A 14,638-nucleotide genomic window follows, 5' to 3' on the forward strand; every position below is an offset into this window, starting at 1 on the left:
TCTTTAAAGTACTGATACATTTTTGTTCTAAAAAAAATATAGCACTGCAATTATAATTCTCAAAGAGGGTTTATGTTTAGGGTTAGGGACAGTCTTTGGAACTATCAGCCCTTTGAAGTAAGTTAGATCAGAAAACAGACTCCAAAAGTATTATTACAATCCTTTTTTATTGATGTTAACATGGTTAACTAAATTAATATTCAATAGCCTTTCATGGTTTGACTACTATACAATCTTGTTTTCAAGCAATTAATTGTGATGAATATCTTCACTGAAATAACAAACTTCATTTGTTCACCCATCCCTGGGTCCTCAGGCCTGCTGGCATAACCAGAGGGACTTTCCAATCCTCAGAAATTATAAAGTTGACTTCATCTTGGAAGGGACGGGAGAAAAGATTCTGCTATAACAGAAAAGGCCCACTACCTGGGGACTACCAGATATAGCTCCTTAAATCAGAGAACTTAAAACATGCCCACTTTATTGGATCTAATGATATGAGAAGATGAAATTGGGGAGAGGTAATCTCTCAAATAACCTGATCCCACGCCATACAGGGCTTTAAAGTTCAACACCACCACCTTGAACTAGACCTGGAAACAAGGCCACAAGGGTCGGTCCTCTCGCCCCTTCTGTTCAACATTTATGTAAAGCCGCTGGGTGAGATCATCCGTGGCTTCGGGGTGGAGTTCCATCAGTACGCTGATGACACCCAGCTGTACATCTCCACCCCAGGCCACCCCAACGATGCCCTTGAAGTGATGTCCCAGTGCCTGGAGGCCGTGCGGGCCTGGATGGGGAGAAACAGGCTCCGACTCAACCCCTCCAAGACCGAGTGGCTGTGGCTTCTGGCGTCCCGATATAGCCAGATGACGCCATCGCTGGCTATTGGGGGCGAATCACTCGCCCCCACGGAGAGGGCTTGTAACTTGGGCGTCCTCCTGGACGCACGACTGTCTTTAGAAGATCATTTGACGGCCGTGGCCAGGGGGGCTTTTTATCAGGTTCACCTGATACACCAGTTATGCCCCTTTCTAGATCGGGACTCCCTACGCACAGTCACTCAGGCACTCGTCACTTCCCGCCTGGACTACTGCAACGCTCTCTACATGGGGCTCCCCCTGGGGTGCATCCGGAGGCTCCAGCTGGTCCAGAACGCGGCCGCGCGGGGATTATGGGGGCGACGAGGCGCTCCCATGTGACACCTCTCCTGCGCGAGCTGCACTGGCTCCCGGTGTTCTTCCGGGTGCGCTTCAAGGTATTGGTGATCACCTTTAAAGCGCTCCATGGCTTAGGGCCGGGGTACTTACGAGACCGCCTTCTGCCACCAATAGCCTCCCACCGGCCAGTACGCTCGCACAGAGTGGGCCTCCTCAGGGTGCCGTCCGCCAGACAATGTCGGCTGGCGACCCTCAGGGGGAGAGCCTTCTCTGTGGCGGCACCCACCCTCTGGAACAACCTCCCCCCAGAGATACGTACAATAACAGACCTCCGGATTTTTCATCGGGCCCTGAAAACCTATTTATTTCAACTAGCTGGGCTGGCTTGAGTTAAATTTTAAATTGATTTTAAATTGGGTTGTTTTAATTTACGGCCAAAATATTTAATTATTTTAAACTGTTTTTAAATTTTGTATGTTCTGTTTTTTACTTTGGCTGTTCACAGCCCTGAGTCCTATTTGGAGAAGGGCGGTATAGAAATGGAAACAAATAAATAAATAAATAAACAAACTAGTAACCAATACAACTTACAAAACATTTGCATAGTCACATCTTTTGCACCACCAATTCCATGGATCAGGAAACCCTGTTCACAGCCAATCCCCTAGTCACCTCCCACACAGATTATTGTAAACTCTAGATGAAAATAGCCATGGAAAGCATTCAGAAGCTATGGTTGGTAACAAGCCTGCACAGTGAAGATTTACCCACTGCTTTGGGAGCTGCAATGATTGCCAGTAGGCTTCTGGATGTAATTCAAGGTGCTTGTTGCAACCTTTAAGACCATAGATGGATTATCGGGGGGCGTCTTCTCCATTATCCATCTAATGCTGGAGACTACCTAATCAAGTTGAATAGGGTCAACTACCCTCCAGATCCTGTCTACAGAAGAATGACATCTGTCTTGGGCCTCATAATTTTTCCCATACCTTGGAATTCCCTTTCTTAGAGAAAAAGTCTTCCTTTTGGGTCTCAGGAGAGTAGTCATGATTGAATAGTTCATCAAGTGCAGGAAAAGAGCATGGTATGATTGAAGATTGTTGCATGCTGTTGCACATTTTGTGTGTGTGAGTGTAATATTTTGATATTGCATTTGGTTTATTTTTTCAGACATTGGATTTATTATTTCAGACATTTCTTTTTCCATTGGTTGATGCTGGCCAGATGCATTCCCGAATTGGGTGGTATGCAAATAAAGGAAAGGAAGGAAAGGAGCCTGCTAGTTGTAAGCAACTATACAAGGTGGCCAGGGGTGGGTTCTAATTTTTTTTACAGGTCATGTGACTAGGTGGGCGTGGCTAGCTGGTCAGAGTCATTTCTGGAAGGTCCTCGCACTTACGACCAGTCCTCGCACTTACGACCCAACTCATTTGTTTGTTTTAACACTGATCAGGTGTAGGACGGCCCTTTGAAGCCCCGCGGCAAGAGTTTAAACAGTTTTTTTCCCTCTAGTCATCAGCTGGGACTCAGGAGGCAGCAATAGATTGGGGGTGGGACCAAATAAAAGGTAAGAATAATGTGGGGGGGGGTGGGAGGGCGGGGGGGGGAGAGAGAACCGGTTCGGTGACGTCATATCGTCACCGCTACCGGCTTGGCTGAACCGGGAGGAATCCACTACTGAAGGTGGCGCTTATCTCCGTTTCAAGGGCCATGAGCCAGTGCTATCCGAAGATATTTCTGCAGTCATATGGCCAGCATGATGTCATGGAATGCTGTTTCCTCCCCACCAAAGTAGTACCTATTCATATTTGCATGCTTTCAAATTGCTAGGTGGGCAGGAGCTAGGCGAAGATGGGAGTTCACCCCATTGCGTGATGCTCAGGTCTTGAATCCAGGCTGTTGGCTTTCCAGCCAACAAATCCAGCATCGTAACCACTGAGCCATCCTGCCCATGCAAATAAAATACTATTTTACTATTTTACTATTACTATTTTACTATTTTAATAATAAAATAATTATTTTATTATTATTAAAATAATAATAAAAATATACTGTATAATTAAATAACACCAAAGTAATAGAGCATTACTTAATACAACTCTTTCCTCATTCCCTTATTTAATTAGGGCTCTCATTGGTTCATTTGAGTTGCTGCTATAGAGGTTTCTCACATTCAGAAAGCCTGAGTTGCTACTTGCATACTACTTTTACAGCAATTGACTCAAACAAAATATTCAGCATGTGCCTTTACCCAACATTAGGAACAGGAAAATACTACAAACATGTATAAGTGAATATGCTATATAACCAGAGAATAAGGGTAGCCATATACTTGTGGCAATGTTTAATAATAGGGAAGAAAAGAGTCTTGAATCTTATTTCAATTCTATAATAGCTCAACAAAGTACTCAGACCTTTTCTACTTTCCTTGAAGAAAAACTCACAAAACAGATTCCCCACAAACTTTAGAATATAATTTTGTTTCAATTATGCTTGTGTTAAAATACAATTGTGAATTGTAAAGACTGAAAGACAGTCAAAATTCTTCTCATTTTACATCTGTGCTACACACTTGAACATGTACATTATTATACATCATAAACTTAGGAATTCAAGAGCTAGAATGAAGGACCCATGCATGAACTGTCTTTTTTTAGTTTTTAAGCTGCCAGATTATTGCAGGAGAGACATCTCTATGAAATGTTTTTCTTTAATTATAGAAAATATCTACAGTCAATATATGTTTCTAGCTGTAGTGTTCGTTGATGATAAAAAAAGAAGATAGGAAAAATGGGGAACATAAAATAACCTCTTCCTGCCTGCTACTAAATAAGTTTACTTCTGATTTTAAATCCTCTGTCACAAATTTAGAATTCATGGATTGTAATATGTTATAATCCCTCTATATTGATTTCTTCTTCATTCAGGTTGCCAAATACAAACACATTCACTACAGATGGTATTGGTGCTGAAACTGCAAAATTTTTCAAAATGACTAGTTATTCTCAGTGTAATGTAGCTTACAGGATATTGTTGTGGTAACATGAAGAGGCATTTCCATATAAGCCATTTTGCATTCCTGTAAAAATATGGAACTTAAATCCAAAGAACAAATAAATACACCTTTCACTTAAATAGGATTCAAATGTACTGTACATATCATTTGCAGTACTAAGCAGCAATCCTGGATATCTGACATCATGTTATTATCATTTTTGGTCTTTTAACATCACTTGCTGTAACTGCTACTACAACTGTTTGATTTATTATCTGTTATTTTACTGCAACTCAATATGTGCACATAGTGCTTCCTCCTCCAATTTCCCCACAACAACAACCTTGTAAAATGGGTTAGGCTGGCCCAAAGTCACCAAGTTGACCTTTATGCCAAAGGAAGAATTGGATATCATGGTCTCCTGGCTTACAGTTCAACATCTTTAACACTTTACCTTTATATAACCCCTGATTTATTTCAGGCCTTCTATTCAAGGGATGCAAAAATGGCAACTGTTGTTTTGCACATGTATACAATGTGCAATTTGACATAATGAAAAATAAGCTTACACAATAGTTTCTGGAACCGAAACCTTGTACAATGTTTTTCTGAAGGCATTGTTTAGTATATTAACTAAAATATTCCCAACTTACTGTTCATGAAAATCCAGCATTGGTGGTTCAAACCGAATAGGTCTGCAATTTCCTCGATACATAGATACACTGTTACACAAAAAGAAAAGACACTCAGATATATAGCTAAAAGTCTTATAATCCAACTTTAACAATAACTAAAAAATTCTATGTTTATAATGGAGTCATTTTTTTACATAAAAACACATGTGCCATATACAGACCGTACAAAACACTTTAAAACAATTTACATTCAGAAATCTGGTTGAAAAAAGGCTATGGCTCACATTATGAAGTACTTTTTTTTTTATCTTGGGTGGCAGCATGTAGTACAGGAGCACTGAAGCAACCACCTATTTACTAAATTTCAACTCCATGAGTCATTGGTCCCAGATTTTGGATGTATTCTGTAAATTAATCCATTTGAGGTATCGTGGTTCAAAAGTTGTTGCCCTATGATGCACTATTTCACCCAGTTAAAAGTTATAGATATGAGAATTTTAGTATACAGATTACGGATAATTTAAGATCTTGCTTATAATAAAATATGTTGCATTAATGGGACGAGTGTGGGCCTTTGAGTATTCTGTGCTAAAAGAAAATCTCTCCTAACATTCCTATCAAGAATGGTTAGTTTTCACTTCCAGGTAGCTTTGGATGACACAGATTATTTCGATCAATTTTAGTTTAGCTAATATCCTGATTTGGAGACAGAAAAAGTCTTGGTTGGACTTCTAATTACAGACATAAAAGGAACAGACTTCTTTCAGTTGCTATTATTTACTATAATATTCAATTGGATCAACTTGCCACAGTAGTATTTTTTTTTAAAAAAATTGATTTATATGCCGCCCTTCTCCGGAGACTCAGGTTGGTTTACAATGCGTTAAGCAATAGCCTTCATACTTTTGTATATTTATACAAAGTCAGCTTATTGCCCCCATAATCTGGGTCCTCATTTTACCTACCTTAGAAAGGATGGAAGGCTGAGTCAACCTTGAGCCTGGTGAGATTTGAACTTGCAGTAATTGCAGGCAGCAGATGTAAGTGGATGTTAAATAGTCTGCTGAGCCACCAGAGCTCTTTTAAATCTTAAATCTTTAAATTTTAATACAACTCCTGGAATCTGCAGGAATGTTCATGAATGTAATGCTGAGATACTATACCAATGATATTTGTTCTTTAAGGCAAAATGGTTCCATTCATAATTTCCTACCTGCTTTGAACATTCATATGAAATTAGTGAAAAGAACCATCAGGGAATTTAGCTTAAGTATCACAACCGTGCAAATCTTATTATAATTATATATTATACTATTTATTCAGACAACTTCCAACAAGACATTCATTACAAAAGTTGCAATAAAATATGACAATGAATTTTATTTTATTCAATATAATATAACCTTAATCAAGACTAGATGTAATTCTTATTTAAAGTGATGCGGTGAAAACTTGAATGCTTACTTGGACGCAGTTCTGACAGGATTATTATTATTATTATTATTATTATTATTATTATTATTATTATTATTACTACTACTACTACTACTACTACTACTACTACTACTACTATGCTGCCCACTCTGCGAGGACTCTGGGTGGCTTACACCAAAGACAGTATACTAAATAGCATATTGCTCCCAACAATTTGGGTCATTTACCCACCTCGGAAGGATGGAAGGCTGAGTCAACCTTGAGCCGGTGAGATTTGATCCGCTGATCTGCTGAACTAGCAGTCAGCTGAAGTAGCTGCTATACTGCACTCTAACCACTGTGCCACCTCGGCTCATATGTCACATATGGAGTTATCTTTATTGATAAAAATGCATGTATACAGGTGAAACTTGAAAAATTAGAATATCGTGCAAAAGTTCATTTATTTCAGTAATGTAACTTAAAAGGTGAAACTAATATATGAGATAGACTCATTACATGCAAAGCGAGATAGTTCAAGCCTTGATTTGTCATACTTTTGAGGATTATGGCTTACAGCTCATGAAAACCCCAAATTCACAATCTCAGAAAATTAAAATATTGTGAAAAGGTTCAATATTCTAGGCTCAAAGTGTCCCACTCTAATCAGCTAATTAAACCATAATACCTGCAAAGGATTCCTGAGCCTTTAAATAGTCTCTCAGACTGGTTCAGTAGGAATCACAATCATGGGAAAGACTGCTGACCTGACAGTTGTGCAGAAAACCATCATTGATACCCTCCATAACGAGGGAAAACCTCAAAAGGTAATTGCAAAAGAAGTTGGATGTTCCCAAAGTGCTGTATCAAAGCACATTAATAGACAGTTATGTGGAAGGGAAAAGTGTGGAAGAAAAAGGTGCACAAGCAGCAGGGATGACCGCAGCCTGGAGAGGATTGTCAGGAAAAGGCCATTCAAAAGTGTTGGGGACTTTCACAAGGAGTGGACTGAGGCTGGAGTCAGTGCATCAAGAGCCACCACACACAGACGGATCCTGGACATGGGCTTCAAATGTCGTATTCCTCTTGTCAAGCCGCTCCTGAACAACAAACGTCAGAAGCATCTTACCTGGGCTAAAGAAAAAAAGAACTGGTCTGTTGCTCAGTGGTCCAAAGTCCTCTTTTCTGATGAGAGCAACTTTTGCATCTCATTTGGAAACCAAAGACCCACAGTCTGGAGGAAGAATGGAGAGGCACACACTGCAAGATGCTTGAAGTCCAGTGTGAAGTTTCCACGGTCTGTGTTGATTTGGGGAGCCATGTCATCTGCTGGTGTTGGTCCACTGTACTTCATTAAGTCCAGGGTCAACGCAGCCATCTACCAGGAGATTTTGGAGCACTTCATGCTTCCTTCCGCAGTCGAGCTTTATGGGGATGCTGACTTCATTTTCCAGCAGGACTTGGCACCTGCCCACACTGCCAAAAGTACCAAAACCTGGTTCAATGACCATGGGATTACTGTGCTTGATTGGCCAGCAAACTCGCCTGACCTGAACCCCATAGAGGATCTATGGGGCATTGCCAAGAGAAAGATGAGAGACATGAGACCGAACAATGCAGAAGAGCTGAAGGCCACTACTGAAGCATCCTGGTCTTCCATAACACCTCAGCAGTGCCACAGGCTGATAGCACAATGCTGTCACGCCGCATTGAGGCAGTAATTGATGCAAAAGGGGCTCAAACCAAGTACTGAGTATATATGCATGTTTATACTTTTCAGAGGTCCGATATTGTTCTATGTACAATCCTTGTTTTATTGATTTCATGTAATATTCTAATTTTCTGAGATTGTGAATTTGGGGTTTTCATGAGCTATAAGCCATAATCATCAAAAGTATGACAAATCAAGGCTTGAACTATCTCGCTTTGCATGTAATGAGTCTATCTCATATATTAGTTTCACCTTTTAAGTTACATTACTGAAATAAATGAACTTTTGCACGATATTCTAATTTTTTGAGTTTCACCTGTATATTGTATATCTTTATTATGGTACTAACCAGTGGTGAAATCTATATTTTTTTACTACCAGTTCTGTGGGCGTGGCTTGGTGGGTGTGGCTTGGTGGGTGTGGAAGAAGGATATTGCAAAATCTCCATTCCCACCCCACTCCAGGGGAAGGATACTGCAAAATCCCCATTCCCTCTCCACTCCTGGGGGAAAGATACTGCAAAATCTCCATTCCCACCCCACTCCAGGAGAAGGATAGTGCAAAATCCCCATTCCCTCCCCACTCCTGGGGGGAAAATACTGCACAATCTCTATTCCCACCCCACTCTGGGGCCAGCCAGAGGTGGTATTTGCCGATTCTCCGAACTACTCAAAATGTCTGCTACCGGTTCTCCAGAACCTGTCAGAACCTGCTGGATTTCACCCCTGGTCCTAATACCAGTACAGATAAAACAATAAAAGCTGTAACAGCAGTAAAAACAATAAATTTCATTTGCCCATTAAGTCAAAGCTAAAATAGAGATGATGCAGGGACTATTGCACTGGTGGGCTGCTGCCAGTTCGGACCAGTTCGGGCAAACCGGTAGTTCTGATGATCAGCTAACCCCGCCCACCAGCCCCTGCTCCATCCTGTCTTATATTTCCTTCTTTCTGGCTCAGCTAATTTCTGCGCTTCTACTGTTCTATTTACCGGGGCTGCCTTAGAAGATAAGCAGCTGAGCTTCAAATTGTTGTATTTTGAACACTACGTGCAAACACGTTAGGCACGCTCGCTAACAGAACTGATGAGCGTGTGCGTTTAATCTTAAACCAGTTGCAGCACACCACTGGGCTACTGCCTTCTAATAGAAACTGGACACAAGCTGAATCTAGTTTATCAGGATTCCAGTCAATCAAGGAAACCTTTTATCTGTACAGAATGGGCAACAGAAGATTGCATGTCCCCAAGTTTTTACCTCTCCTGCATTAGAGGAACAAAGCTATTAAACTACTGGGTGCTGTTTATAGTTACCCTTCAGTACAGCAGAGGGGAGGATTTAGCATCTTATCAGTATAAAAGGTTTTCTGTGGCTTGGTGTTTCTAATTATGAAAGTGTCCTTGCAGGAATCACTAAATATTTGAACCACTCTAAGGCTAAACAAACTTGGTATCTTTTCAATTTTCCTGGCATTTTATGTCAAAGATTCTTTATTTAACTGCTATCTTAGTCCTGTCTTAATCCATTGTTAGGGGAGAAATCCAGAAGGAAATAATTTCAGTTGGATTGACTTGATCCAGAAAGATTGATAGGCATTGTGGAGGGGGGGGGGTTGCAATCCTCTAGGGCAATATTTTAATATTTTAATACTTTAATATCATAATTTTAAAGATACAATATACACACTTGCCTCCACCTTATTCATATTTGTCTCCAGTCAAAGGATAACATTTGGGGCACTTCAAGAGTTGTAAAGTTGCTCTAAGAGACTGCACTTGTTCCAGAAGGGCAAAATGAGGAGGCAGAGCCTGCCGGAATCTCATAAAGTAATTCTGCCTTTGATTTTGCCTGAGAGATTTATCACTGGTGCTATGAAATATTCCTCATCCCATGAGGAAACTTAACGATGGCATCTGAGGATTTCTGTGCTATTGTGGTTGTATACCAAATATGGGCCTTTTTGAGCCAAAGCACTCTCAAACATTTAAAGCTGGTAACCTGTTTAATTTGGCAGCATCTATGTGCCATGAGCACAACTTAGGACTCTTGGCAAAAAACAAGAATTTGTTTTTAACTGATAAGATAGTCTTGCTTACAGCATTCTGCCAGTTCCCTCAGAGACAGGAGATCTGGTAGCCTACCAATTGAGGAGTGTGAAAGGCTGCCTTACTGAGGCAGAGGTGCAACTTGATATGCAATTTGAATTTTTTGAGATAACATACTGTTTCCAACTTTAATGGCCACCAATTCATTCTTGCTCATGATTCATGAATATTAGTCAGTAAAATGGTTTACTGATTTGGCTGTAAAATAAGAATCACTAGTTATACGCAAGCATGAAAATGGTTTTGAAGGTTTAAAACAGTTTTGTTTTAAAGCAGGTGATAATTGATCTATAAAATCCAAATAACCTTATATATGGAAAATTGTATATGCTGACATTGAACACTAAAATTGTTCTACTTTAAAAAAGATTGGCAGATATATGAGACAAGGCATTTTCAAAGGGTACCATGGATATGGTATTTTCCCCTGGAAAAAATGAAAAAAATCTAGTACTCTGTCTTCTTGATATCTTGACTATATTTAAGTTCTATTTGCCTAACATTTTATTATTCAAATTGTAAAACTGAAAAGTTTTTTCTTAAAAGACAAAAATATGAGACATCAGAATTCATCAGAAAATTTGAGATGGGAGATAAAAAATTTTTTTAATTTTTTTTAAATTAAAAACTTTTTTTAAAGTTGGATTCAATTAATCAGAACTTCATAGACACAATTATGCAGTTTCTGTGGCAATTATACAAAAGTGAATTCTACTGTTTATTTCTGGATCTTTTTAAGACTTTCACCTTTAAAGTCTGCAGCCCTAGATTTTCAGGTAATCTCTCATTCTCATATGCTCCAAGCCTATTTAACTTTTCTGAAATCAATGAAAATTAGTTTAGAAGCTGCCACCTCCCGGAGCTTCAATTTATTTATTTATTGTGTATAAATAGAAAAGAGTATTTTCTATTTATACACAAGTAATTTATACACAAGTAATTTAAAATTAATATCCTAAAATATAAATTTTTAAAGGGACATATTACATCAATAATTCTTCAAAAATCTTCCCCACACCCACACCGCAATTAATATCACTGCTCCAACTGTGTGGTAACAGGCTATTAAAATAAAACAAAACAAAGATCAGTCATTAAAATGAAATAAAAGATCAGCCACTGAAATGAAATAAAACAAAGGTCAGCCTCAGGCTACAAAAAGGATTTCCCACCCACAGCCTAGATGGATCTAGGTGACTCAGCATTTTCCATGAGCAGCCACCTGTAGGTTACATCAGATTACTGAACATAAAAGCAAAATTGCTTTATGTGCTGTGAGAGAAATAATCACTCTTGAGAGAAATTGGTTGCAGATGAACAAGAGCAAAGCGTTAGAATGTTGGGCAAGTCTAAGATGCTATTTAAGGCTGATAACTATTCTAGAAATTAATGGCCAAGTAGGATAGACAGAAACAACTTGATCAAATGACAGAATCAGGGAAAATTAAACCTAAGATACTAATTAAACTGTAAATGTTAAACAATTGATATTTTTGAAGACCAAGAATTTTCATATAGCTAGGATTTATCATGGGTAAATCCAGAAATTAATCTAGTTATCAAATATGAACTTAAGGGGTTTTCATTGCAATTCAATACCCAAGAAATTGATCTGTTTCCTGCCCTGAATCTTTAAGAACGTCCTCATGTATTTGCCTTGATTAATAATAACTTGGATTGATTGTTACCAATTCCAGAAAATCCCAGATCTAAATCAGATAAAGATTTGCTTGTGCACTGCTCAGCTATGTGGTGATTAGAATAGATCCAGCCAGGAACGGCCATCAGTACCTTGGTTTTAACCAAATCTAGTGAGATCCAGATTCAAGACTACTTTTAGTAATGGAAGTTTATTGGGCCAAGTCATGATCCTTTAATCCTATTTACCTTACAAGAGGATTGTTTTGTGAAAAATCAGGATTTTATGTTTGCCACTTTGAGATTTTGAGAAAAATGACGTGTATCAATTAAATGCATAAAAGAGATAAGTAATAATCACACACATTTTCCTCTTTTATCTGGAAAGTAATTTTTGCTTATCAGCCCTGTTTCTTTGAAACAGCAATGCTTCCTGAACAATCATGCAAGAAGGGTACATAACACTTTTAAGGCCAAGAGCCACAGTTGTAGCAGTACATTCCATACTATCAAATAGTACTAAGGGCCAAGACAAAAATAAAATTTAAACATCAGACTGGCAGCTTTTGCAGAGGTTTACATGAAGCATCTGAAGCAGTGGTGAGTTGCTACCAGTTCGCCCTGGATCGGGCGGACCAGTAGCAGCGGCAGCAGGAGGCTCTGCCCACCTGCCCACTTCTGTGCATGCACAGAAGTGTTGCATGTGTGCGCAAGCGCGCCCATGAGCAAACCGGTAGCGACGGATTTTGAAACCCACTACTGATTTGAAGAGCTGCATATGATTTTAAATCTGCAGATTATGCATTCCTGTTACAAAGGAAAAGACTGCAAGGGATCTTGTATTCAGATAAGACAACTCCAAATTGCCCTGATGAATCTAGACCCGTGATGGCGAACCTATGGCACAGGTGCCACATGGAGCCATATTGGTGGGCACGTGAGCTCAGCTCTGGCACACATGTGTGCGCCAGCCAGTTGATTTTCGGGTCTTCTAGGCCCACCAGAAGTCAGAAAACATGCTGTTTCCGGCCTCCGGAGGGCCTCTGTGGGGGGTGGGGAAGGCCGTGGGGAAAGCGAAAAATGGGCCTACCGGGCCCATGTGCTGTCATGTGCCAAAAGCAGGGGGAGCATGGGGGGACGGGGCACATAGAATTATGGGGCACACGTGCGTGTGATCCCCCTGCGCTCCCCTCGCTTTTGGCACGCAATGGCAAAAATGTTAGCCATCACTGATCTAGACTGAAGTAATGTTAATATTTTTAATATTCACTAAATATTAAACAGTGAATAGAAAAATAAGCATGCAGGATTTCTTCACAGATAAAAAGCCTACCCAGTTTTTATCCTGGATAACTGGCTGGACAATTCTGAATCTCTAGTTATATTTGCCTTGGTCCTCCCTGAAATGGCAAGCAAAAGCTAGAGGATATTGAGAGAATTAATCTGTTGTAATTGTATTTTCCTCCCCCAGTATAAAAGGAGGAAAGGCTGAAAAGATCTGATATTTGAAAAGATCATGTATAATGCAAATGCATGTATGCATGTATAATGCATATATAATGGGTAAAATATTGAGAACCATGTTTGGGAAGCAGAGTATAAAATAATTTTATTATCAGCAAATCCCTCTGTGTCATTTTTATTGCAGTACGATATAAATGCAACAAACACATATATTATATAAAGTAAATAAATAAAGTCAAATTTGGTTATACTGCTAGGCCTGGAGCTTCCAAGAAACTGTAGATTTGTCTAATGGTTCCACTGCTGAGAGGGTCATTTTTGTCTTCCCTTTGCCCAGCGTCAGTATGTGGGTTTTTATGTTATTTATTACTGTAGCTTTTAGATTTTTTTATCTGCTTTATATTGGCTGATTTATGTATTTTTTTTTAATTTTTAAAAAGTTTTTTATTAATACAAAATTTAAAAAAGACATTGGACATAGATATGACATCACTGGTTCCAAACATCTTCTGTCACTTTACAATAATATTAGTACTCATATAAACATATAGTTCTTCAGCTTTGTTCACAATTTAAGAATAATATGATATTAATACTTTCCCCCTTATTTCTGTATATTTATTTATCTCTTAAACATACATTTATCTATAATAACATCTATATTTTTGTTCTAACACTATACATTTGTCTTGCCTACCCTCTTGTTATCTGTCCAATCATAAAATTGTTCCCAGATTTTGTAGTTCTTAGTTTTGCTTTTATCCTTGAGTTCCAAAATGAGTCTGTCCATTTCTGTGCAGTTAAAGATTTTCAGTAATATTTCCTCTTCAGTTGGAATATCTTTCTCTTTCCATTTTTAAGTGAAGGTTATTCGTGCCACTGTGAGTATATGCAGTAATAAATAATTTGTATCTTTCTTATATTTTCTTTCTATAATTCCCAATAAGAAATATTCCGGTTTGACTTCTATATCTATTAGCAAAATTTCTTCTAGCCAGTTCTTTAGCAAATTCCAAAATTTTTGCGCCTTTGGGCCTTCCCACCACATGTGGTAGTAATTCCCAACGGTCTCTCCACACTTCCAGCATATCAAGGATTTCCCCTTATTCATTCGTGTTAATCTTGGGGGGGGGAGGTGCCACTATAGAACATCTTATAGAGGTTTTCCTTATAGAGGAAGTTGCTAGTATGATTTAAAAAAAAAATTCCCATAAACTTTGCCAATTGTCCAAGTCGATACTGTGCCCAAAATACTTACACCAAATTATCGTTTCTTTCACCTGTTCCTCAATCATATCTTGTTCTAATAAATATCGATATAGTTTACTTATGGTCTTGTCTTTCATGCTAAATAAAATTTTATCTAATTCTCATGATTCTTGCTTTATGCCCCATTCCTTTTTATCTTTGCTAAATTTAGATTGAATTTGGAGATACACCCACCATTCCAATTCGATTCCTTCTTCCTTTAAAGTATTTCTTGCTTTTAATTCTCCTTTCTCATTCAAAATATCTTTAT

At 38.8% G+C, this 14,638-nt stretch overlaps 1 protein-coding gene across 1 annotated transcript in view; it reads right to left on the bottom strand.

Annotated features, from left to right (window-relative positions):
- TMEM131 (transmembrane protein 131) overlaps positions 1-14,638 on the bottom strand; it is a 93,219-nt gene that overhangs the window by 61,032 nt on the left and 17,549 nt on the right. The window contains exon 4 of the mRNA XM_070943372.1: positions 4,809-4,877. Within this exon, the coding sequence (XP_070799473.1) occupies positions 4,809-4,877 (69 nt within the window). The remainder of the gene's footprint in view (positions 1-4,808; positions 4,878-14,638) is intronic.

Source organism: Pituophis catenifer, unplaced genomic scaffold, assembly GCF_029215685.1.
Source record: "Pituophis catenifer annectens isolate HBS135680 unplaced genomic scaffold, rPitCat1.0.hap2 SCAF_4, whole genome shotgun sequence".
Taxonomy (NCBI): Eukaryota; Metazoa; Chordata; class Lepidosauria; order Squamata; family Colubridae; genus Pituophis; species Pituophis catenifer.